This window comes from Podarcis filfolensis (genome assembly GCF_964270895.1).
Source record: "Podarcis filfolensis genome assembly, chromosome: 15".
In the NCBI taxonomy this organism is placed as follows: Eukaryota; Metazoa; Chordata; class Lepidosauria; order Squamata; family Lacertidae; genus Podarcis; species Podarcis filfolensis.
Genome location: NC_139618.1, coordinates 22,351,582 through 22,376,248, shown reverse-complemented (window position 1 = coordinate 22,376,248; position 24,667 = coordinate 22,351,582). Strand labels below are relative to the sequence as shown.

At 44.1% G+C, this 24,667-nt stretch overlaps 2 protein-coding genes across 15 annotated transcripts in view; one reads left to right on the top strand and one right to left on the bottom strand.

The window, feature by feature from the left end:
* TECTA (tectorin alpha) overlaps positions 1–22,010 on the top strand; it is an 86,907-nt gene extending 64,897 nt beyond the window's left edge. The window contains exons 13-23 of one of the 2 annotated variants that reach the window (XR_014542065.1): positions 4,324–4,707; positions 5,880–6,166; positions 9,283–9,563; positions 10,292–10,402; positions 12,957–13,159; positions 14,408–14,571; positions 17,626–17,874; positions 17,989–18,080; positions 19,003–19,090; positions 19,413–19,529; positions 20,523–22,010. Coding sequence is in view for 1 of the 2 variants with exons in the window: in XM_083588258.1 (XP_083444384.1) it covers positions 4,324–4,707; positions 5,880–6,166; positions 9,283–9,563; positions 10,292–10,402; positions 12,957–13,159; positions 14,408–14,571; positions 17,626–17,874; positions 17,989–18,151; positions 19,003–19,090; positions 19,413–19,529; positions 20,523–20,620 (2,145 nt within the window). In the remaining variant the exon portion in view is untranslated. Of the gene's footprint in view, positions 1–4,323; positions 4,708–5,879; positions 6,167–9,282; positions 9,564–10,291; positions 10,403–12,956; positions 13,160–14,407; positions 14,572–17,625; positions 17,875–17,988; positions 18,152–19,002; positions 19,091–19,412; positions 19,530–20,522 lie in introns of both variants that reach the window. The other variant, XM_083588258.1, reaches the window with a different exon arrangement.
* LOC310750612 (uncharacterized protein) overlaps positions 1–24,667 on the bottom strand; it is a 43,003-nt gene that overhangs the window by 2,394 nt on the left and 15,942 nt on the right. For 8 of the 13 annotated variants that reach the window (XM_083589052.1, XM_083589057.1, XM_083589056.1 and 5 more), the window contains one exon: positions 21,961–23,856. In XM_083589052.1, coding sequence (XP_083445178.1) covers positions 23,698–23,856 — 159 coding nt within the window. In that variant the 3' untranslated portion in view covers positions 21,961–23,697. Of the gene's footprint in view, positions 1–11,910; positions 12,051–21,960; positions 23,857–24,667 lie in introns of those variants that run through there. The other 5 variants (XM_083589050.1, XM_083589049.1, XR_014542131.1 and 2 more) reach the window with 5 other exon arrangements.

Sequence of the window (24,667 nt, the reverse complement as noted above, 5' to 3'; positions counted from 1 at the left end):
AAAACAATGATTGTCATTGAACAACATCACTACTCCCCCAGCCTATCTGCACATGCCTTCTGCTCCCCCATGATTCCCCCATGAAAAGAGCAAGGAAGAACTGTATGCCTGTATATCACCCCAGATTTCCTCACTCTGCTCCTGTGATTTTCCAGCGCAAAGGGTCTACAAATTGACTTTTTTTCTGAATCAAATAACATGGAAGTGAGTGCTAAACATGTTACGTTCCTTCAGTTTTCCAAAAGTGACAATTATGTCACTTGAAAGCCCATATATAATACAAAAAGTAAGAGGCAGGGTAATTCTGGGGGGAATGGAATAAATCACTATGTGAATGCAACCTAAAAGGTACAGATCCAATCAGTTTTTATCCAGATTCCTACTACTCAAGCAACCCTACATGTCTCCTGTGAAATGTTGAAGGGTAGAGATAATTTGTTATGGAATTATTTTGATGTTCAAAAGCACCCTTTACCTCTTCTTTCAAAGTCATAATTGCAACCCTGTCACAAGGTCTGCTGTATTGCCAGTTTGGACTGCAGAATGGCTGCCATGAATAATGGCTCGTGTAGCCAGCTTTGCCTCTCCACTTTCTAGCAGTTACTTTCTTTTACAATGTGGCTACCGCAGCCCCTTATCAACTGAGAAGCAAGCTCATGCGCTCAATTATTCTATAAATCTAATAACAAAAGGGGTGGAATGTAATGCGTGCTCCTCTGCAAAAGTACACATCGGTGGTCAACAGGATATTTGTTGAGCTCTGTTTGGAACGAGGAGAGAAGCGAGGTTGCTGTGGAAACTGTAACTTTGAATTTCCTTGCTTTTACGAGCGATAAAGGTGTCAGCAAGCAGTATTGGTTTGCAATTTTTCACACCCCTTTTTGGGCGGCCAGAATTAAGCCCTCAGGTCAGGTTGTGTGTAAAAACAAACCTGGAGGAAGGGAGGGAAGGCAAGGAGCACTGGAAAGCTTGCTGACCTTGCAGTGCTTTGACTAACTTATAGGGAAGCGATCTAGAGTCTCCTTTCATTCATTTGCCCTTGTTTGTTGGAAGCAGTGCTTTTTTCTGGCCCTACTCAACGGTACATTCCTCGCACCCTCATAGTCCCTTCCAACTCTACGATTCTACTATTCCTTCCCCCATCCACCATGCCCAGTTCCTAAGAAAAAGGCTGATTAGGTGGAAAGGCAACTGTCAATGCTTTTATTCCAGACTGTCACTACAGTGGTACCTCGGGTTACATACGCTTCAGGTTACAGACTCCACTAACCCAGAAATAGTACCTTGGGTTAAGAACTTTGCTTCAGGATGAGAACAGAAATTGTGCTCTGGCGGCACGGTGGCAGCAGGAGGCCCCATTAGCTAAAGTGGTGCTTCAGGTTAAGAACAGTTTCAGGTTAAGAACGGACCTCCAGAATGAATTAAGTACTTAACCTGTGGTACCACTGTATTTTCAGGTGGGATTCAGTCACATACTGGCAAGTTAAAGTTGTCAAACTAAAGCTGATTCTCTTGTGCAACAAACCTGGCTGCTTCCTCCCAAAATTGGACTTTACGCGATAAGGAAAGTATTGAGAAAATGCACTAGAAAGTGGGGCATAAACAGTTTCTTGATACAATGTCATCTAACCTGCCTGCAAATGAATCAGAATGAAAACTCAGTAGATAACCAGTGTTGTCTAACCTGACTGCAAACTTTGGACATACAAATCGGGATGAATGGTGAATAAAGAGCGACCTTTTCCCACAGTTAACGATAGTTCAGAAATTGTGTTATGCTAAGGGCAGGCTCACACATGTATGTATGACACTTGATTATTCAGCCGTTGATAGCTGTCAATTGAATGTGAACTATTTCCACCCTACAACTCTTCATTCATTCAAATGTAACACCATACTATGGTTTGGCATTGTGTGTGCAAACAGAGCCTCATGTTCAGCTGTTTCTTTCTTCCATTGCATGACACAACTTCTTCACTTACTGTTAGGTTCTCAGCAAACCATTGCCTGCCCTTAAACCAGGATACAAAACCTTGTTTATTTCCTTGATTGGGATCCTGGTTTGAGGGCAAACTGTACTTTGCATAAACCATAGTTTGCTGTATTCAGACACAATGACAAACAATGGAGAAGGAAGCAGGAATGCACAAGCACGAGGCTCTGCTCATGCATGTAAGGCCAAACCATAGTTTGGTGTTACAAGTTTTAGAGATGATGTGAGGTGATATGGAAGTTCTGTCAGTGACAGCTGACCCAAATAGCTAAGTCACAAATGCAAATCATCACCTACTGCTATGATCACCAACTGATGAACATGCATCTGTGAATGAGGCTCACAGATGAATCCAGATGTGCACTTAATATAATGAAAGTCCCAAGTTTTTCTTTTTTATGTATGACTGTTGCTCTTTGCCAAGCCTACTAGTGCACACTTTAAGGATTTTCTGGCCATATTTAGGAGCACACACAGGCATCACATCACAGATAGGCAGCCATTCTCCAGGAAACGACCCTTTGGGATGCCTGCATGTACTCTGGGGAGAAGCACACAGACAAAATCCACAGGTTTCAGTGTGATAAATGCCTAAAGCCCCAGCCACCCGCAGATCAGCTGACAACATGCAGGGTGTCTGTTTAAATAGGTACTACATGACTGCCCTCTCCTGGTTGCAAGGAACACAAGAGTCTGCAGAGCCCTGTTCTGTTGCAAATGTCTTGAAACCAAACCAAAGTAAGTTTTAGGGTCAGGCCACTATCTGCTTGAAAAGATTATGATGGTCTTTGTTTCTAAAGAGAAGTATTTATATATTGCCCTCTCCCAAAACACCAGGGTAGTATATAAATGAGTGGCTACTCAAGGGACATTTTAAGGCAACTGCTCAAGTGTACTGGCATAAAAAGGTATTCAGGAGATTCTTGAAAGCCCATAGTAAGGATGCCTGCCAAATACAGATTTGGAAGAGTGTTTCGCAGGATGGAAATAGCAACACTAAATGCTCAGCTCCTAGTGGAGGCCAGTGTGGTGTAGTGGTTAAGAGCGGTAGTCTCGTAATCTGGGGAACCGGGTTCGCGTCTCCGCTCCTCCACATGCAGCTGCTGAGTGACCTTGGGCCAGTCACACTTCTTTGAAGTCTCTCAGCCCCGCTCACCTCACAGAGTGTTGGTTGTGGGGGAGGAAGGGAAAGGAGATTGTTAGCCGCTTTGAGACTCCTTAAAGGGAGTGAAAGGCGGGATATCAAATCCAAACTCTTCTTCTTCTTCTTCTTGGGCCTCTATAATGCAGCAGACAACAGCACTTCTCCAGATTCCCTCAGTGTTCGGGCTGGGATATAGGGCTCTGTGAGTTCTTAAGGTACCCGGGACCTAGCAGTAGTAACAACAACAAAAATAATTCTTGTTTTGTAGCTAGCATTGCTCTGTATGAATGGGATCCATTTCTCACATTGCCTTTTCTGACCAGGGAGCATCATTTCTTTTTCTCAATCCAGGTATATCACATCAAACAGTGGAAACGTGGCAGGGGTCTTAATACACACGATTGTCCGAATGTGAAAAAAAGAAATTTCATTTGATTCTTTTTAAAATGTATCTCTCACTTTCTCTTCAAAAGAAATCAAAGCAGCTAACAATGTGGGTATAATTAAAACAATCTGGACCATCACAACACTAAACAAAATTGGCGCAACAGCAAACAATAAAGCACTGAAGCAAACCTGCACAACCCCATCAAAGCAGTAAGCAAAGAAATGAAATCAATATGAAGACACAATCTCATCAACAGCAACAAGAAGGACATTCAGAAATGGCAGTCAGCCACTACTAAAAGCCTCCCAGAAGAGCCAGATCGTATCTAGGAGGCTGACAGACAAGGGCTGTGTACACACTATTCATTTAAAGCGCACTCTCTTCCTCAAAGAATCCTGGGAACTGTAGCTTATCCCTCCCACAGAGCTACAATTCCCAGTACCCTTAACAAACTCTAATCCCCAGAACTCCCTGAGGGAGTGGAAATGTGCTTTAAATGATGGGAGCCAGCATGCTTTCCTGGGTACAGTGTTCTGTAGGGTTGGTATCTTGACCAAAAAGGTATCACTCCTCAGACCCACCCACCCCACTTGTTAGCCAGCAGGCACACAGCACGACCCAGAACCTCAAGTGTTGAAAAAAGTGCGTGTACTCTGGATTCTTGTTTTTGATTTGGGCATTCACTGTGACCACATGTACACCCTTTTTTGGATGGATCCACTGTGGGCTTTCATGTTATTGCTTTTCATGTTTCATTCACGTTATTGCTTCCTTCTCTTTCTTGCTCATTTCCTGCAGCCCAAGCAGCTCTTCTGGAGCAGCGACTGCACCCGCCGCTGCCGCTGTTTCCGCCGCAACCTCATCCAGTGCGACCCACGGCAGTGCAAGTCGGACGAGGAGTGCGCCCTCCGGAATGGAGTTCGTGGCTGCTTCAGCAAGAAGAGTTCCTACTGCATTGCGGCAGGTGGAGGGGTGTTCCGCACGTTTGATGGTGCCTTCCTCCGCTTCCCTGCCAACTGCGCCTTTGTCCTCTCCACAATCTGCCAGAAACTCCCTGATGTCTCCTTCCAGCTCATCATCAATTTTGATAAGTGGTCGTCCCCAAACCTGACAGTCATCTCACCTGTTTACTTCTATATCAATGAAGAACAGATTCTTATCAGCGATCGTAATACTGTCAAGGTACAGTACTGACTCATTTAGAATGCTAAATCGTAAGAGCCTGCTGGATGAAACCAGTGGCCCATAGACCCAGCATCCTGTACTCATAGTGGCCAACCAGATGCCCATGGGATGCCCACAAGCTGGACCTGAGCACAAGAGTGCTGTCCCCCTCTGGTGGTTTCTAGCAACTGGTATTCAGAAGCATTCTGCACCTAACAGTGGAAGCAGAACAAGAGCCATCAGGGGCAATTTAATCCATGGGTAGCTGGTGGTCCCCTAGGAACTGTCTAAATCCCAGGACTCCAGTAATGATACACAGCATCCTATTCCAGGTAGTAAGCAAACCCATGGGGGCAGGGGTGTTCAGCCAAGAGTTCATTTACAAACGGGGTTCTTGACACATCCAAGTAGATTCCTGGATGCGTAGAGAAGTTACACACCAGCAAGGATCAGATGGTGCTTCAGTAGCAATTTGGAGTTCACCGAGGTTCTAAATAGGCTGCACATCATTCCAGGTGGCTACCTTAACCCCCACCAATGAAAGACCCTGTATTTCAAGGGGCCATGCTTGATTCAGTAGGCTCTGGCAGTGTTGTGAAGATGGAGGCTCAACTGCAATTTCTGGAGTGGACTGTTTGGGATAGGAGAGTGATGACAACAGGCTCCAGGGAAAGTGGGATGGTTTGAGCTGAGACTGAATCCTTGCTCCAATCTGTCCCTTTCTTGAAGTCCATGGTCTCACCCTTTAGGTACAGAAAATCTGATCCTGGTGTTATGACCTACTTAGGCTAATATTAGGTGCTTGTCTTGACTGTTAACTAGGACCTGAACCTGTAGCCTCTGAAATTGAAAGCCCCTCTAGCACTAGCTGAAGAGTTGGCTTTCCTTGCTAACAGAAAGTCCCAATCTTTTTTTGTGAAAGTTTCTGGTTGGAAATTTGGAACACTGAATTCTGAAATTCAAATTTATTCATTCCAAAATTCAGCTAAACCAATCAGCTTAATTTGATGTCTTCATTGTGTAAGATGACTGGCATCAAGTTCTCACATGCAATTGGAACATAGGAGTTTAAACCTTCCAAACTGAGTCTTACAATTTTTCATGTGATCTTGTCCATTTTTATAAGTTAGCCAGAGAAGAGAAAAAGATGCATTAATGTAGCATGAAATATTGCTTGATTTCTTGATCAGGTGAATGGGACACAGGTGAACGTCCCCTTTGTGACTGGTTTGTCAACCAAAATCTACAGCATAGAGGGCTTCCTGGTCATTGATACCAGCCCAGATATCCAGATCCATTACAATGGCTTCAACGTCATCAAAATCGCCATCAGTGAGCGACTGCAGAATAAAGTATGTGGCCTTTGTGGGAATTTCAACGGGGATCGCACAGATGATTATGTCACCTTGCGAGGGAAGCCGGTGGTGAGCAGTGTGTTCCTGGCCCAGAGTTGGAAGACGAATGGCATGCAGAAGAGGTACATGGAGTGATGCAGGGGGGGCTGGGGAAAGGGTGCACATTCCAGCCAGGCAAAAGCAATTGAAGGCAGGGCAAGACAAAAGCAACTGAGAAGGATGTGGAGCAGCACCAATGAAAGACATGGCCTGAGGAGAAGAGATGTGGTTTAGAGATGGGATGGGACTCGGAGGCACTGTTTTACAGTGGCTCTGTTCCTTCCTAGAGAGGTGAACCCAGAAGGTGGTCTGGGGGACTCTTGTTGGCCTGTGGGGTCCCTCCGGGTTCTGCACTGTCCCCCATGCTATTTAACAAAAAACACCAGTATGCTGATGACACTCAGGACTCAGCTATACAGCTCCAAATAAAACGTTTTAAGTGTGTTGTAAAGTGCAATATACAAATGTGACACTAGGTAGTGACAGTGAGCTATGGCAAAGTCAACGTATTTTTTTCAAAACTTTTTTTAAAGCATTTTCACAACGTTTTTTCTATGTGTGTAGATTCCACCTCAGTTCTATTTCTCCTTTCCACCTAGAGCCAAGGAAGCTGTCTCGGTTCTAAACCATCATCTGTCATCAGTAATGGACTGGATGAGGGTGAACAAATTGAAGTTTAATCCAGGCAAGATAGAGGTGCTCTTGGTCAGTCGGAAGGCAGAACAGGGAATAGGGATTCAGCCTGTGCTGGGTGGGGTAACACTTCCCCTGAAGGCACAGGTTTGCAGTTTGGGCATGGTCCTGGGCTCAGCCCTGAACATGAATGGCCAGGAGTGCATTTGCACAGTGAAAGCTAGTGCACCCATTCCTTGAGATGTCTGATTTGGCCACCGTGGCACAGTTACATCCCATGCCTTAGTGACATCCCATTTGGATTGCTGTAACACAGTGTTTTTCAACCTTTTTTGGGCAAAGGCACACTTGTTTCATGAAAAAAAATCACGAGGCACACCACCATTAGAAAATGTTAAAAAAATTAACTCTGTGCCTATATTGACTATATATAAAGTAATTCTCTTGAATAGGAATCAAATAAACACAAATCAAATAAACACAAACACTAACATCAGTGGTGGGATTCAAAAATTTTAGTAACCAGTTCCGACATTCAAGCATGGTTTAATATTTTTTTCTTTAATGGCAAACAAAAACGTTGCGGACCGTTCTCTGCTCAGCAGGGATCGATCCGCTGATCCCCACTGAGCCGGCGGATGACACCTCCATCTCCGCACTGTGTGCGGAGAGGGAGATGTCAGAGCCCCGCTGCTCTCTATGGGGAATCGGATGAGAACGGACCGCCTATCCGCTCTCATCCGATCCCATCCGATCTGATCCCCAACCAGGACGGATGGAAAATAGGGTGGACACAGTCCGGCGCCCGCCTAGTGGGCGAAAATTTGACATTTTTTTTTAAATCTTTCGAATTTTTCAATTTTTCCCACGGCACACCAGGCAACATCTCGCGGCACACTAGTGTGCCGCGGAACAGTGGTTGAAAAACACTGCTGTAACACACACTACGTGCTCAAAAACCTCAACTGCCTCAAAAGAGCTGCAGCCAGATTGTTGACCAGAGCTGATCATAGGGAGCATAGACTCCCTTGCTAGAGGAACTGCACAGGCTACTGGTGGTCTGTTTCCAGGCACAACTCAAAGCGCTAGTTTATCACCTATAAATATCTACATGGCTTAGGTTTGAGCTGTCTGAAAGACTGTATTCCCTCATACAACCCTGCTCAGGTTTTGAGATCTTCAGGGGATTCCCTTCTCTTGGTCTCACCACCCTCACAGGCATGCTTGGTGGGGATGCAGAAGAGGGCCTTCTCAGTAGCTGCTCCCAGATTTTGGAGCACCCTCCCTAGAGAAGCTAGACTGGCTCCTCCTTGCTGTCCTTCTGCCAGCAGGCAAAGACATTACTGTTCCGACAGGCTTTGGGGAATCGACTGCTTTTATCGTATTTTTTGCTCTATAAGACTCACTTTTTCCCTCCTAAAAAGTAAGGGAAAATGTGTGTGCATCTTATGGAGCGAATGCAGGCTGCGCAGCTATCCCAGAAGCCAGAACAGCAAGAGGGATTGCTGCTTTCACTGCGCAGCGATCCTTCTTGCTGTTCTGGCTTCTGAGATTCAGAATATTTTTTTTCTTGTTTTCCTCCTCCAAAAACTAGGTGCGTCTTGTGGTCTGGTGCATCTTATAGAGCGAAAAATACGGTAATTAAAGGGCTGGTGCTTATTGGCTTATTGTAATTATTGCTGTGTTTTAAACAAATTTTAGATATGTATATAGTTTAGATACTATCAGTGTTTAATTGTTTTTTAATGATAGTTTTTTCTATGTTTTTAGCGATTCTTGTTTTTATTTGTAAGCTGTCTTGAGTCCCATCAGGGAAAAAGACAGGATAACTACTACCACCACCACCACCACCACTACTACTACTACAATAAAAGATTCCTGACAGGCTGCATTCAGTCCCCTGGGGCCCTGAGGTTCCCCATTCTCGCTCTAGGTGAAGGAAAGGACAAATTCTCATTTCCTGAGCCTGCTGCAAAAGCCGGGACAAGAGTTTGGAGACTGCAGAATCCCAATTTGCACTTGTCTCTTTACATATTATATAAAAACAAGTAGACTTTTAGCTATTTCTGGTTGCAGTGAAAATCTTAAAAGGCCTGGACAATGTCTATTTAATGAAAGATAAGACAGGGTGGGCTTTGGTTCTTTCAGGGGCCAGGAGATGCAGCTTCTGCATGCAACACGCATTCATGTGCCAGAGCTGGCTCATGAGCAAGTGGGAGCTAGGAATCATGCCAGGAGTCAGAGGTGAGGAGGCCAAGTCAGGGAACAAGCCTCAGCCAGCAGAAACTATTATTGCTCAAGCAAAGTCCAAGCCCACATAGGAAGGCTTTTTATAGTCCCTCCTGTTGAGAAAAGCCAATGGCCAGTCTGGGTGAGTGAAGCCACTCTCTTGCATGGAGACTACTCACTGCCTAGAAATATGTTCCGTACTCTAGCCCTAGTGCCTCACTGCACACAGACATGGTTTCCTGATACAGCTTCCACCACTGTCCTCTTCCCCATGCTTCTTGTACACCTTTCCACATCTTCAGCATTCTGCAGTTTTTTGTGGTTTTTGTGATTCCAGCTGCAATGAGCTTCAATACGCTCAGTACGCTGCCACCTGCGACAACGTGCAGATCCAGGTCCTGCAGAGCGACAGCTACTGCCTCAAGCTTACTGACATGAAAGGCTTCTTTCAGCCTTGTTACGGGCTGCTGGACCCAATGCCCTTCTATGAATCCTGCTTTCTCGACGGCTGCTACAACCAGAAGAAGTACCAGCTCTGTGGCTCTCTGGCAGCCTATGGGGAGGCCTGCCGCTCCTTTGGAATTCTCAGCACAGAATGGATTGAGAAGGAAAATTGCTGTAAGCGAGCTAGGATTAGTTCCATCTTCCTACTGAGAAATTCTCAAACGTTGTCACAGTGGGCTTCCCTAAGTCAATAAAACAGCCGTTCAAGGGCACATTTGGCATGTTAGATCCTGCTGTTGACCAGCTACGTTATTGCAGATTTATCGGGAGCACAATAAAGGGCTATCTAGGCAACACTTTCAGCATGTAACAGCCTTGGGTGCTAACTTTTTATTTCAGGGAAGCAAGAGGCATTGTAAAAAAAATAAAAATAAAAAATCCCAAACACATTAGATCTTAGACTCTGAAATATATGAATTGTAGCCAAATACTTGGAGTGGAACCACTGAAGTTAATAGCATGGCCTACACAGATTCATTGAGTTCAATGGGACTGCTCTGAGTAGAAGTTAGTTGGATGCAGCCCTGCATTACAGCCAGTTGATTCACTGTGTTCCTTGCCATCTAATCTTAGAGATCCCTTCTGGATAGTATTCTTGAACTTCATCATTGCAATGGTGAACATAAAGACCTAACATAATTCCCTTGATTATGACAAATGATTGATTGCACCTTAGATTAATTCACATCTCCCCAACAAAGGCTGGTTAACATAGGAAAAAAGGCCCAGGTCTTCTCTTGTGTTAGCACTTTGTGTGTAAGTGATACAACAGCAGCTCATGTAACTGGTCTTAAAATAAATTGGTTGTCCTTCTTTGTTTCCCCCTCCTTTTTCCTTTTTAGCAGGAGTGGTTGAAGATCCCTGTGTGGGGGCAGATTGTCCCAACAGAACTTGTGAGGTGGAGAATGGAGGAGAGCTGTGTGGCTGCATAGAACCACCACCCTATGGAAACAGTGAGTTACCAGTGGCCGTGTTGAAGCTGCCAAGGGGTGACTAGGAAAGCATCTTTAACACATCCCTGTTACAGAGGGAGCATAAATGCATTCATAGGTGATCCAAACAGCAAGCATTCTCTGCTTACTGTAGGCTTCCCTAAAACCTGCAGCCCCCAACTCCATGTGTTTTCATATATTCCCCAATTATGCAGGCAGTGTGCCTGTATCATGGATACTATCCTGGTGATGTGAAATATCAATATCAATTTCCATTATTATTTATTTCCCGCCCATCTGGCTATGTTTCCCCAGCTACTCTGGGGCATTAAAACTTTACTAGACAGTCACAACCAGCATTGAGTCTCTGGCATGATCTTCTGCATGTATCACTGTGTCCTTCACATATATGATCCAGGCACAGTGAATTAACAGTGCATTGTCCCTTCAAGAACAGTCCAGCCATCTCTCTCCCTCCCATCCCTTAGTTTAGGACGTGGGTAGCCAATGCAGTGCTCTCTAGATGTTGTTGATTTACAACTCCCATCATCCCTCACCATCAGCCATGGTGGCTGGGCTGAAGAGAGCTTAGCATTTGTTAGGCTTCATATTGGCTAGTTTAGAAGTCTGCTACAATCCAGTGAGTAACTTGTGATGTCAGTCTTGGTGCTCGTAATTTCAAGGTTTGTTGAGGTTGTAGATCTGGTTTTCACGTTGGCTGAGTGTTGTATGCAATGCAGCATTAAGTTAAAGTCACCTAGCAGTGTATTTGTTCCACTGCCAGAAAACTGTTGCGCAAAGAAAAACAAAGTACATTTTCCAAAGATGGTTAAGAAACAGATTGCACACAAAAATCAGCTATTGGACAACAAGGGTTGGCTGTTTCACAAACAGCTTCCACAATTGCAGGCGCTGCATTGGATTCCTTTGTTGCTCAACCTTTGAACTCTTGCACTAGTGGATGGAGAACATTGGATGCAGCCTTGAGTTTTTCTCCTCGCAAATAATATCAAGTATGTGTAGTCAAAAGGAACCTTGGTTTTTTCCCTTATATCTTCCATCTTTTCTACCCCTGGTTTAGGAAGTATCAGACATCAGTTTTGTAGGTGTGATGACGCTAAATTTTTGTTTCTGGAATACTGTCCATGCTCTTAGATACAAGGATGTTACAGAACGATCGTAGGACTAAGATGACAGAAATTAATGATTTGAATGGAATTTGTTCGGACGGGGTGGAAGTTTCATATTGTCACAGAAACTTTGAATTGCTCTTCAGCTAAGATACATTTTGTTCTAGTTCAAACAATTGTAGTTTGTGCAATGCCAAGTTACCTTAGTGGTGAGTCAGTCCACGGGAACATAAAAATAGCCCATTATTTCATCACCTTATTTCATCTCATTTTTCTCCCTTGGGTCTCAGCACTGGAATGTTTCCTGTGGCAGAATTTTCCATTGCTTCATCCAGCCTTGTTTTCCACTTGCCCTGAGTCCCGAGGCTTCAACTGATTTCCATACAAATACACAGGGTTTTTTTTTTTATTTAAAAAAATCCTAACACCATTAAAAATCAATTTTGCACAGCTATCTTCCTTGCTGTCTGTGAATGTCAATTGCTTGTAGCCTCAGCTCGCCAGCCCTGGAAAATATCACTTGGAACTGTCCATCAAACCTGAATTGAGGAGGGAAGGGGATTTATTCTGCATCCCCATCAGAGAGTCTGACTTAAGACTTCTGGTCCTGGTAGAATGCCAGGTGTATTTTGGGAGATCACATAAGAACACATGAATGGGCAAAAAAAAACTTCCTTGGTGACAAATCAAATACCATCTCCAAATTCAAAAGGATATACAAAACAGCTTTTGTAGTAATCAACATGAGAGATTATTGTATGGCATGACTGCATGGCTAACAATGGTTAAGATTCAATTAAACAATGATTAAGAGTCAATTAAAATGGGTTAAATCTATTTGTCACCTGAAACTCAAGAAGCAAAACAAGGTCAAGGAGTACCCTTCTAAGCAGATGTAATTTACCCAGGACAGGACAGACTCCTAGACCTCTCACATTTGGCTTGCAATCCAACAAAATCACCATCTTCTTGAGATTTATTTCCAACTTGTACTCTCTAAGGATTGAGTGCTGCACCAGAAGCTGATGTAAAACTTAAAATAGAGCTGGATGTTATCTGCATACTGCTGACACCAGACTGCAGTTTTGTACAACTGCACCTATCACCTGCATATAAATATTAGACTAGCTTTACACTAGATAAGCCATTAATATATGCAAACAGTCATTCCTAGGCACCATGCACTTCCATCTTAATGAATTAATCTTACAATTAATCTGACTTCCTCAGTCTTGCATAAATAATAGGGGAGGAAATCAGCTGGCCATCAGGACTAAGGCTTTGATTGAAATGAATTGTTAATGTTCACGTCCTTTACTTCTATTTTCGACCGTGTTGTGGCCTTTAAATGGTATTTTGACTAGTAAATGTGATAGAAATCCATTTGCCAATTGCCTAGCCCTTATCTGCACACAGCTCCCCACTCCTTTTCTTTTTCATTGCAGACACGCAAGACATCCTGGATGCTGAGGTGACCTGCAAAGCTGCCCAGATGGAGGTGTCCATCTCAAAGTGCAAGCTGTTTCAGCTGGGCTTTGAAAGAGAAGGGGTGCGCATCAATGACCGCCACTGTCCTGGCATTGAAGGAGAGGATTTCATCTCCTTTCAGATAAATAACACCAAGGGCAACTGTGGAAACATAGTGCAGGTCAGAATGTTTGAGGAACTCTGGATTTGCTCCTATTCTCATGACACTCTTCTTCAGCTCATTGATTGTTCTGGGCTTGTCACTAGAGGTTTTGCATCCCTGCCATCAAAACATCATCAAATGCATTTTGAATGTTACATACATACAGCACCACTGGTGTATATGGTACTTTACAGAGTTTCATAAGCAAAAAAATTAAGCCATGTCAGGAGAGCCAGCAGCAGTATATCACACTGTGCAAGTTGGAGTTAACTCTTTATTAACAAAACCCATGATCTGCACATGAGTGTCGGGCCTAATGAACACAGCAACTCATCTCCAGTAGGTGTTGCCCCCATGAAGCAGTTGCTGAGACTGAAGGTCCCTGCCCCCCCCACAGCTGCCTAAGTCTCCTGCTCTCCAGGGTGCTTCCCAAGCAATCTGAGACTGTGTTTGTGTGTCGCCAAACTCTTCTCTGCCCTTTTAATGCCTCTTCTGGTTCTGGGAGGCAAGCAGGTAGGGGAGCTAATCTCCCAAACAAGGAGGGGGAGACCCCCACGACTCTTCAACAGCCTGACCCATCTCTGCTTCTTGGTCCTGTTACTTCCTCAGCTCCCGACATCTCCTCTTCCCTCTATTCTCCCTCTGATCACTCATCATTGTCCCACCTCCATTCCTTGAGCTCTGAGCCTTCCTCCGTTGTTGGTTCCCCAACTGGTTCCTCCCACTATTCCTCTGTATCCAACCAATCCACAACAGGCAGGTCCTGCCCTTAGGAAGCTTATGATATATAATAGACTTTTATCATAATTTTAATTTATTATAAGTAATCCTGAAATTTTATTTAGGGCTATCCACAAATTCAAGAAGGTTTTGTCAACTGATCATCTACTTTTTAATTGATTCCTCAACTTGCCAGACTTCCATTCTTCTCAGACTATCCTCAGACCACATAAAGAGATTCTTCACTCAAGGTAGCTTCTTTTGGGTTAGTCTACTGTTGGATGGTTCCCTCCATTTCACTCAACTTAAGCAAGAAAATTTAGACTGCAATTCTGTATACACCCAGTTTAGAGTAAGTTCCACTGAACTCAATACAAGTTACTACTGAGTAGACACATATTGCTGTTAAGTCTAAAGCACAGATTATGGCTTTGGATACTATTAAAGAGAACAATACAAGTGTTGAGAGGGCATCTGCACATTTGAGAGGCCTTTAATCCTTCTATGTGTATCTCCCCACCCCCACATTTTTTCCCCTCTGCGCAGTCCAACAGCACGCACATCATGTACAAAAACACAGTCTGGATCGAAAGTGCAAACAACACTGGAAACATTATCACTCGGGACCGAACTATCAATGTTGAATTCTCCTGTGCTTATGAGCTTGACATCAAAATTTCTTTGGATTCTGTTGTGAGACCAATGCTCAGGTAATAGAAACACCTGCTTCCTTTGTACATGTAGAGAGGTCATTTGGGTGGGAGAGATAAAGGCCCTGCTCTCATTGATTTTATTTGGAAGGGTACAGGATCCTCTGAGGAGACACCCACAGGAATATATGGAGTCAATTCACATGTTATATTGAATTTGACTTTCTTACTTTCTTTCAATGCTGATGTCATTCCTGTGTCTGAGTTCATGAGAGCACTGTCTGAAAATTGGCATAAATGCAATCATTGAGACGGCTAGAGCGCCAGTGGCGGAAAACTCATTCTGAAACAGACAGGACATGGGCTAGAGCTCAGCGTTGAGCCTACCAAGTGGTGATGGAGACGGCGAAGAGGACCTTCTTCACCGCCTCTATTGCATCTGCAGAAAACAGCAGCAGGAGACTCTTTCAGGTGGTTCACAATCTATCAGAACCACCTTCGTCACCAGGGCCTGGTAGGGACCCCAAGATCTCCTGCAATGCTTTTGCAAAGTTTTTTGCAGATAAAGTCGCTCAGATTCGGAAGACTCCACCTTGGGAGCAGGGCTGGGGCGGGAGAGTGCTGGAGTCCTGTCTAGTCGTGTTACATGGGATAAATTCCAATCTGTTACCTCTGAGGATGTGGATAGGCTGCTTGACCGAGTGAAACCGACCACATGTCTCCTTGATCCTTGCCCATCCTGGCTAATAAGTGAGCCGGGAAGGGCTCTGTGGGGTGGTGAATGCTTCCCTCTGCGAGGGAGCCTTCCCAGACCCGCTGAAAGAGGCGGTCATTCAACCGCTTCTTAAAAAAACATCTTTAGGCCCGGCCAATATGACCAACTATCTCCCAGTTTCAAATCTACCATTCTTGGGCAAGGTGATTGAGCGGGTGGTTGCTGAACAACTCCAAGCACGCCTGGAGGATGTGGACCATTTGGATCCCTTCCAATCGGGATTCAGGCCTCACCATGGGACTGCCTTGGTCGCGCTGGTCAATGATCTCCAGCGGGCTAGGGACAAAGGTGAGAGCTGTTTCCTAGTTCTGCTGGATCTCTCAGCAGCCTTTGACACCATCGACCATAACATCCTTCTGGACCATCTAGAGGGGCTGGGAGCTGGGGGCACTGTTATACAGTGCTTCTGCTCTTTCTCCTGGGCCATGTCCAGAAAGTGGTGTTGGGGGGGTGAGTGTTCAGACCCCATGGCTCTCACTTGTGGGGTGCCTCAGGTTTCCGTCCTCTCCCCCATGCTTTTTAATATTTGAATGAAGCCGGTGGGAGAGTTCATCATGGGGTTTGGGCTGGGTGTTCATCAGTGTGCAGATGACACCCAGCTCTACCTCTCTTTTAAATCAGAACCAGTGAGGGTGGTGAATGTCCTATATGAGTTCCTGGAGGCGGTTGGAGGATGGATGGCAGCTAACAGATTGAGGTTGAATCCTGACAAGACAGAAGCACAGTGGCACCTTGGGTTAAGAACTTAATTCGTTGTGGAGGTCCGTTCTTAACCTGAAACTGTTCTTAACCTGAGGTGCCACTTTAGCTAATGGGGCCTCCTACTGCTGCCGTGCCACCACCACGCAATTTCTGTTCTCTTCCTGAAGCAAAATTCTTAACCCGAGGTACTATTTCTCGGTTTGCGGAGTCTGTAACCTGAAGCATCTATAACCTGAAGCGTCTGTAACCCGAGGTACCACTGTACTATTTGGGGGGGCAGGCGGGTGTGGGGGACCTTCTGGTCCTGAATAGGGTAACTGTGCCCCTGAAGGACCAGGTGCACAGCCTGGGAGTCATTTTGGACTCACAGCTGTCCATGGAGGCACAGATTACTGGTAATTCTGTGACCAGGGCGGCTGTCTACCAGCTCCATTTGGTATTCAGGCTGAGACCCTACCTGTCTGCAGACTGTCTCGCCAGAGTGGTGCATGCTCTAGTTATCTTCCACTTGGACTGCTGCAATGCGCTCTACGTGGGGCTACCTTTGAAGGTGACCCGGAAACTACAACTAATCCAGAATGCGGCAGCTAGGCTGGTGACTGGGAGTGGCCGCCAGGACCATATAATACCAGTCCTTAGAGATCTGCATTGGCTCCCAGTACGTTTCTGAGCACAATTCAAAGTGTTGGTGCTGACCTTTAAAGCCCTAAATGGCCTCGGTCCTGTATACCTGAAAGAGTGTCTCCACCCCCATCGTTTAGCCCGGACACTGATATCCAGTGCCAAGGGCCTTCTGGCGGTTCCCTCTTTGCGAGAAGTGAGGTTCCAGGGAACCAGACAGAGGGCCTTCTTGGTAGTGGTGCCCACCCTGTGGAACGCCCTCCCATCAGATGTCAAGGAAATAAGCAGCTATCCTATTTTTAAAAGACATCTGAAGGCAGCCCTGTTTATGGAAGTTTTTAATATTTAATGCTGTATTGTTTTTAACACTTGATTGGGAGCTGCCCAGAGTGGCTGGGGAGACTCAGCCAGATGTGCGGGTTATAAATAAATTATTATTATTATTATTATTATTATTATTATTATTATTATTATCCAATTCATGAGCTCCAGGCATACACCCATTATGTGGTTTTTGTGACCGGAGACCCATGGTGTGTCCCCTATGTTTGCAAAAACTTAGGATGTGAACCAGCCCTGCAACTGCCCAGTTAGTACTGCTCTGATCACTCTTTGATCCTCATATGTTTGTACCTGGGACTGCAAAAGATATTGTCCCTCCTGTAGAGGCCTCTGATGCCTAATGTTTGAAAGTTCTCATGTATGCATAAGCAACGCCATAAAATAATTAGGAAAAAGAACAGCGAGTCATAATCCATGCTATTTGTCTGAAGAATGAGGTAGCTGAATTGCTGTTTACAGCTTATTTCAGTGCATTCATCACTTTATGGTGTTTTAGCATTTTATTGTAATCCATCCTGATAATATACTTGAAAGGGCAAAATATAATTAATAAATAAATAGGCACCTGAGGCAGATTTAAACTTGCTTCTCTGACTCAGCAAACTTGCTCCATGGTTTCTCCAGGATATTTTCTCTATTCACTCTTCGTTAAGTTTTATAACTCTCCTTTTCAGTGTGATTAATCTGACAGTGCCTACACAAGAAGGCAGTTTCACAACCAAGATGGCACTGTACAAAAACTCGTCCTACAAGCATCCCTACCGGCAAGGTGAAGTGGTGCTGACCACCCGTGACGTGCTGTATGTTGGCGTCTTCGTCCTTGGGGCAGATTCCACCCATCTCATCCTAATGCTGAATAAATGTTATGCAACACCTTCCCGAGACAGCAATGACAAGCTCAGATACTTCATCATTGAAGAAGGGTAAGTGACAACCTTTTTCCTGCCTCGGTTTTGGAAATTCCAGAGATTCCTCACAGCTGTGTTGAGAGCTGGGACTTTTATTATTATTATTATTATTAATTTTTTGCATTGTAGGTGCCAGAATATAAAGGACAACACAATTGGGATTGAAGAAAACGGAGTTTCACTGACTTGCCGCTTTCATGTCACTGTCTTCAAGTTCATCGGTGATTACGATGAGGTTCACCTCCACTGTGCCGTTTCACTTTGCGACTCAGAAAGATACTCTTGCAAAATAGTAGGTGGCATGGAGCGTTATATCCTGGCCCGGTAGATTTGCATAGCTTAGACTCTACACAGGGGTCATTGACCATCTTATATAAGCTCACCTCGGTGGTTATGGTCTGCAGGAGAGACTCTACTCAAAGTGCCATGGGACAGAATCATGGAGTTGGAAATGACTTCAGAGGTCATCTACTCCAAACCCCCAACTAATGAAGGAAACCCACAGCAATAGCATCTGTGTAGATGGGGAAATGCATGCCTTTTGAGGGATGGTGGTGCATTATGGATATCTCAGTAAGGTAAAGATAAAGGGACCCTGACCATTAGGTCCAGTTCTGGCCGACTCTGGGGTGGCGGCGCTCATCTCGCTTTATTGGCCGAGGGAGCCTGCGTACAGCTTTCGGGTCATGTGGCCAGCATGACTAAGCAGTTTCTGGCAAACCAGAGCAGCGCACGGAAACGCCGTTCACCTTCCCGCCAGAGCGGTACCTATTTATCTACTTGCACTTGACGTGCTTTCAAACTGCTAGGTTGGCAGGAGCAGGGACCGAGCAACGGGAGCTCACCCTGTTGCGGGGATTCGAAACGCTGAACGGCTCGAATCGACAAGTCCTAGGCTCTGTGGTTTAATCCACAGCGCCACCCACGTCCTGGATATGTCAGTAGTCACCCCTAAGCTCTGGAATCCCCAGGAAGATTACCTGTGCTCTCCAGATGTTGTTGGACTACCATCATCCCTGGATGATGGACATGGAGCCCAACAACATCTGGTGGGCCACACCTGCTCTGAGTCTTCATGGCGATTTCTAGGTGGATTTCTAGAGTGCACACACTTACAGCAATCTTCTTTCCTTGTTTGGTCAGAACTGTCCTCAGAACGCCAGAAGGGCCAATGACTATACCAAAGAGCTCAATGAGCAGATCATCTCTGTGGGGCCAATCAGGAGGAAGCGTAAGTCTGGGATTTCTTCAATTTCCTGAAGGATGATGGGTTCACTTTACTCCATGGCTACAGTGGTGGGATTCAGCATGTTGCAAAGACAAAATCCTGCCTTTGTTAATAATCTCTCTGGCCCCCAAGGCAGCAGGGAAAAAAAATAGTTTTGAGCATTGAAGATGGAAGGGTTCAGAGCCTGACTAGCCATAAACCAGCATCACTGTGTAAAAATCAGTTTTAATACGAAGCAGTGGTAACTTCACAGTGTCACTGTGACCCAGACCATTCCTCCTTATTGAAAATATTCCACTTTCATTTTTTACATCTTGTGTTTTAGGTTTAGACTGGTGTGAAGACAATGGAGGCTGTGAACAGATATGTACAAGCCAGATGGATGGGCCTCTATGCAGCTGTGTAACAGGGACCTTGCAGGAAGATGGCAAGAGCTGCCGAGGTGACGTATCCAGGCATTCCACAAGTTATTCTCTTAGGAAGGTTTGGAAGCAAGGCCTCCCTTTAATTCCAGGAACTGCCCACTTACAAAAACTGACATCCCTTTCCTTTGAAATATTTTACTATTCTGGCTGTTGTAACTTTGTCATGAACATATGCTACAGACCATTAGTCCATCTATTCAGTACAGTCTACTTCAGCAGTAGCTCCTCCAGGGCTTTTTTTCTGCCAGAGCTCACCAGAACCCAGTTCCAGCACCTCTCAGGTGGGTGCTATTGCCATTCTAAGACAACAAGGGAGGCATTCATGGTGTGTTCCGGCACCTTGTTTTCTAGAAAAATAGCACTGGGCTCCTCAGTGTTTAAAATGAGAACCTTCTCCATGAAAAGTATGTGCTCTATTCCTGACCACTGACCTTCCCTACTTACCATCCTCCCCATAAAATTTGTGACATATTTTATGGACCACATGTCACTCCTTCCTTTATGAATATGTATGGAGAGTCAGTCCGGGCCAGCTTAGTTGAGTTTTAGTTGATTGATTGATTGATTGATTGAACGAACGAACTGCACATGGGGAAAAGCTGTATTTCTGAAGCACACTTCCTTTGATTTTTAGATAGGCCTGGTTTATTGTAGCAGGCATCATCTTAGAAGAAGCGTTCTCTCACTGTAAGAGGACAGGGAGAATGCCTCTGAAGGTGCTGTGCTATCTCTAGTTTTTATAAGCCCTCATTAAAAAAAAACCAACTCTTAAAATTGTTCCCTGATTCATTGGGAGGTCCTTGTTTAAAAGTATTTTAAATCAATTAATCTAACTGATTTAATTTATTATATATTTGCAGCCACAGTATAATTTACTGTACCGTCGAGATCTCACTAGCTGTATCTCGGGGCTACTAAGAAAATCAAAACCAGTACAAGAAATGCAGGCTCTGCCTCTTTAAAATGTGGCTCATGAGTTCTCTCTCTTCTTCTTCTTCTTCTCTCTATAGCAACCAGCTCATCAAGTGGACCTCAAGCCAGGCTGCTTCCCCTCATTGTTACCCAGCTATCGTTATGGTGTATTCTCTGTAAACCGATTCCAACATAATAATTAATCTTCAGCTTCTACTTAAAGTACTGTAATTTACTTTAACCCTTCTAAGTCCCTGTAGGATACGCGCATGCAACCCTAAACCTGCGACCTGCACTGACAACAGTCATCACCATCTATGACAACACTTTGTCCGTTGCTGCACTGGAGTTGTTGGCCTGCTTTTAATGGTCTTAATCCTAAAGAAAGCTGGAAAAATTTAACAGGGCACTGCACTCTTCTAAACATCAGGGATGTGTCCAACATGATGCGTAGCAAATAGTCAACTGTGTTTCTCCCTCTTCGTCTTCATTTTTAGGACAATCCCCACTCTCTCTTCCTGTTTAAATTTTGGAGGAAAGTATTTTGCCTCTTTGATCACTACTTGATCTTGGAAGAAAAGGAAAATGGGCTGTAGGTAGTCATGGAATTGGTGCCCTGAAATCTATGAATTGCTCTCTGTAGGCTCCTATTTTGGAGGCCCCCCATCATTGTCATTTAGTTCAGGCTCTAGCCATTTGTTTGTTCATTTTCTTTTTTATGTGGTTGCTGTGAGTCTTGCATGCACAAGAGAAATTAACCATTGTTAATTTCTTCATAGAACATCCAATTGAAGTTCTCCATTCAAACAGCAGGGCTAAGAGAATCAATAGATGGGGGCAATCTACAGGTACCTTGAAAATGTCACCACAGAGTGGTTGGCATGTGGGAAGCCATCCCAGTTTTTGTTGCAGCTGCCATCGTTGCCACTCACACATCCAGTTTAAATGAGAAAACTTTTGGTGATATGAAAAAGCATTTCTTCTTTCCTTGAGTTCTGATCACTCTTCTTTCTCTTGATATATTTGTTCAAATAGCTTAAAGACGAGACAACAGGCAACTTGCTTTTGGAAACCTTGTTTTGAATGTGGGGGTTCTATAGATATGCTGGAGAACATTCAGGCATAACACTTTACCATAGAAACAAATCCATCAAGAGAAATGTCTGTGGTGCAACCTACCACCAAGTTTATCAGAGGTTTCGATACAGTGTGGCCATAACAAATTTACATTGGTTTAAAACAGAAACCTGTGAGTTAAATTTTTTGTGAGGTGTGTAAGGATCTCTAGAATTCTCAACACCTCATCAAACTGCAATTCCCAGGATTCCTTGAGAAGCCATGACATTTAAAGAGGCAAGGATTGATAACAGCTTCTAGTGTTTCAGCCTGAGATCCTATCCCTTTAATTATGCTCACATGTTATCACTAAACTCAGTAAATAGCTCACAAAAGAGCTCTGGACAGCTGGGGTGTCTTCCCTCCCCCACCCCCATCCCAATTCAAACTCTGTCCCTTTTTGTTATACATTCAGCCAAATAATTTAAACATGGTTTATTCTTAATAAAACTTTGTGTTCAGATATGCTCATTTCCTGTTTGTTATTGCATCACATGGGGAATCAATATAAATATAAAGTAGTGTTACACTCACATACATTACCCTGAAATGAAACATAAGCATATAAAAAAGCCTTACATTATTCAGGTGCTCTTTTCCTCTCTTCTGTTTCTGTTAAATACCCTTTAAATGAAATATATCATACAGAATGAGTTAAGCATGTACCTCAGTCAATTATGTAGCAAGTTCCTCTATGAGAGCAGAATATCATTCTTGTTAAGGGAGAGATATTCTGTTAATAGTGCAAATCCTGGTTTTAATAGGTGCATTGGACTAGATGCAGTAGAACAAAATGCCTCCAGTCATCTGCAGAAGAGGGCATGCATTAAACTTGGCATACTTAGTACAGGGCTTTAAAAAAATTAATAGCCCAAAGCTGATGTAAGAATATGAGTAGAGACCTTTTGGATCAGTCCAATGGTCCATCTAATCTAGCATCCTGTTCTCACTGGATGCCTTTAGGAAGTCCACAAGCACAACCTGAGTACAATGGCATTCCACCCACCTGTGATACCCACCAACTGGTGTTCAGAGGCATACTGCCTCTGAGAGTGGAGATGGAACACAACTATTATGGCTAGCAGGCCTTGATAACCCAGAAAGCCACCTCAGACAACCTATGCTCAGGCCTCAAAGGCCTATTCAGGCACAGAAAGGAATAACGATTCTAACACTGCCCCGCTGTGATTGGGAAGGCCGTATGGAGCCCCTGAGTTGGTGGATGGGTCAGGTATAAGGAGTCTGGCCTTCTGCCCTTTCTGGATGCAAGGGAACAATGGTAAGCACACACTTAGAAAATAAGAGTTGAATGTCCTTAAGTCAATCATATTGAGATAATCCAGGCAGCTTCCAATAAGCAGCCCAGGTACTCAGATACCATGGTGGGGGGTGACATTCTGGGGCTTGCACAGGCAATCCAGCCTCTCTGTGCACTGTGAAGCTTCTTCATCAAGGGTAGTCCTACCTCTCAAATGCCCCAAGTCAATCAGATGTCAGGGGATGGACTCTTTGGCATGATAAGCTCCTGAAATGAGACTCTGGAAACAGTTGGTATCTACAGTCAAGGGGATTAAACAGCTCCAGGTCTATGACAGACACTTGTACTCCACCCACATATATGAACAGCAAAGAGCTGGACACATAAGTTAATTTTATGAAGCTTCCTGCCACAATTTGTGGTGATGGCCATGAGCTTAGGAGGCTTAAGGTGGAATCACATACCTCTACGGGGGATGGGGAAATACATGTAACTAATTAAATGCAAAATCTGCAAAACACCACATGAATAAAAGTCCTTCACATAATGCAAAATTAACTAGTTACTAATGGAAATAACTAATGGGATTTGCAGTGACTGCCACAAGATGTAGTGATGGGCAGCAAATGATTAGACAAATGTATTTATAAGTCTATTAAAGGGTATTGACCATGATAGCTAAATGGAACCTTCAGGTTCAGAGACATTCTACCTTAAAACAGCAGTTGCCAGGGGTGGGGGCAAATGGCAAAAGAGAGTTGTTGCACTCATGGTCTGCTTATGTTCTTCCCAGAAGAATCTAGCTGGCCACTGAAGAAAATGGATGCTGGACACAATGGACCTATGATCTGATTTAAGAGAATTCTAGTGCTTACATTCTGTTGTTTATGCATTGGGCATTAATATGGATATAGTTGTCTGTCCCCCAAATTGCTTGTAATAAAACTACCCCCCAGCCACAGATTCCTTTCTACCTGAGCTTTCTTTTCATATTCCAGCAGATCTTCCATGTCCTCGTCCACCACTTTATTCAGCTCTGTCAAGATAACATCTAAAGCCTGAAATACACAAGAGAGGCGTCCCAAAATTTAGATGAAAAGGAAAAAGTGAGGGCGGGAACTGATCCAGGGAAAGAAACAAGCTTAACACTTTCTTTAAATTGAGGCCTTTACACAAGTCAGGTTACAGCACAAAGGCTTCATGCTCTGTTTTTTTAAAAAAAATAATATGAAATGAGAGATCTGATTTGATGTGAACCACATTGCTGTTTTCATAATAAAAGAAGTGGCAGCCACATGAGTAATTTGAGACAAAGCAATATCCCATCAGATTAGAGTCAGAAGAATGTGCCAGAGCCTGAAGAAACACAAACCATGTGCCCTGCCAATCTTTCACATTTTAAGATCTATTTTTAAGGCTCCTTGCAGTACAAAGTAGAGTTTAAAACTTGCTTACTCTGCTGCCATCTGCTGGAAAATTTGGTTTACAAATCTCTGGTTTGAAATGATTTCAACATCACAATGTTTTCCCCTCTAATAATGATATACAACCCTTAAGAGTCAGTAGTCCATCTGATCTGCAGAATGTACAAAGGTAAACAACAATGACTTCTTGAAAAACAGCACTTCCGTCAAATTAGGAGGGCAAAGCGCCTCCAGAGGTAATGGGCATTTGAAAGGTCATTCAAGGACGTATCAGGACAGGCATGCTTCCTGTGGCTATAGGATTTTGATATTCAGGACTCAAGAATGGTACTTTTCGACTTTCATAAGGCTTATAAATAAATCATATACCAGCCTTTGGTCCAGAATAATTGCACCATTCACCTTCTGGTAACTCTACGTTTGATGTGTGGCTAAAGGTAAGCAA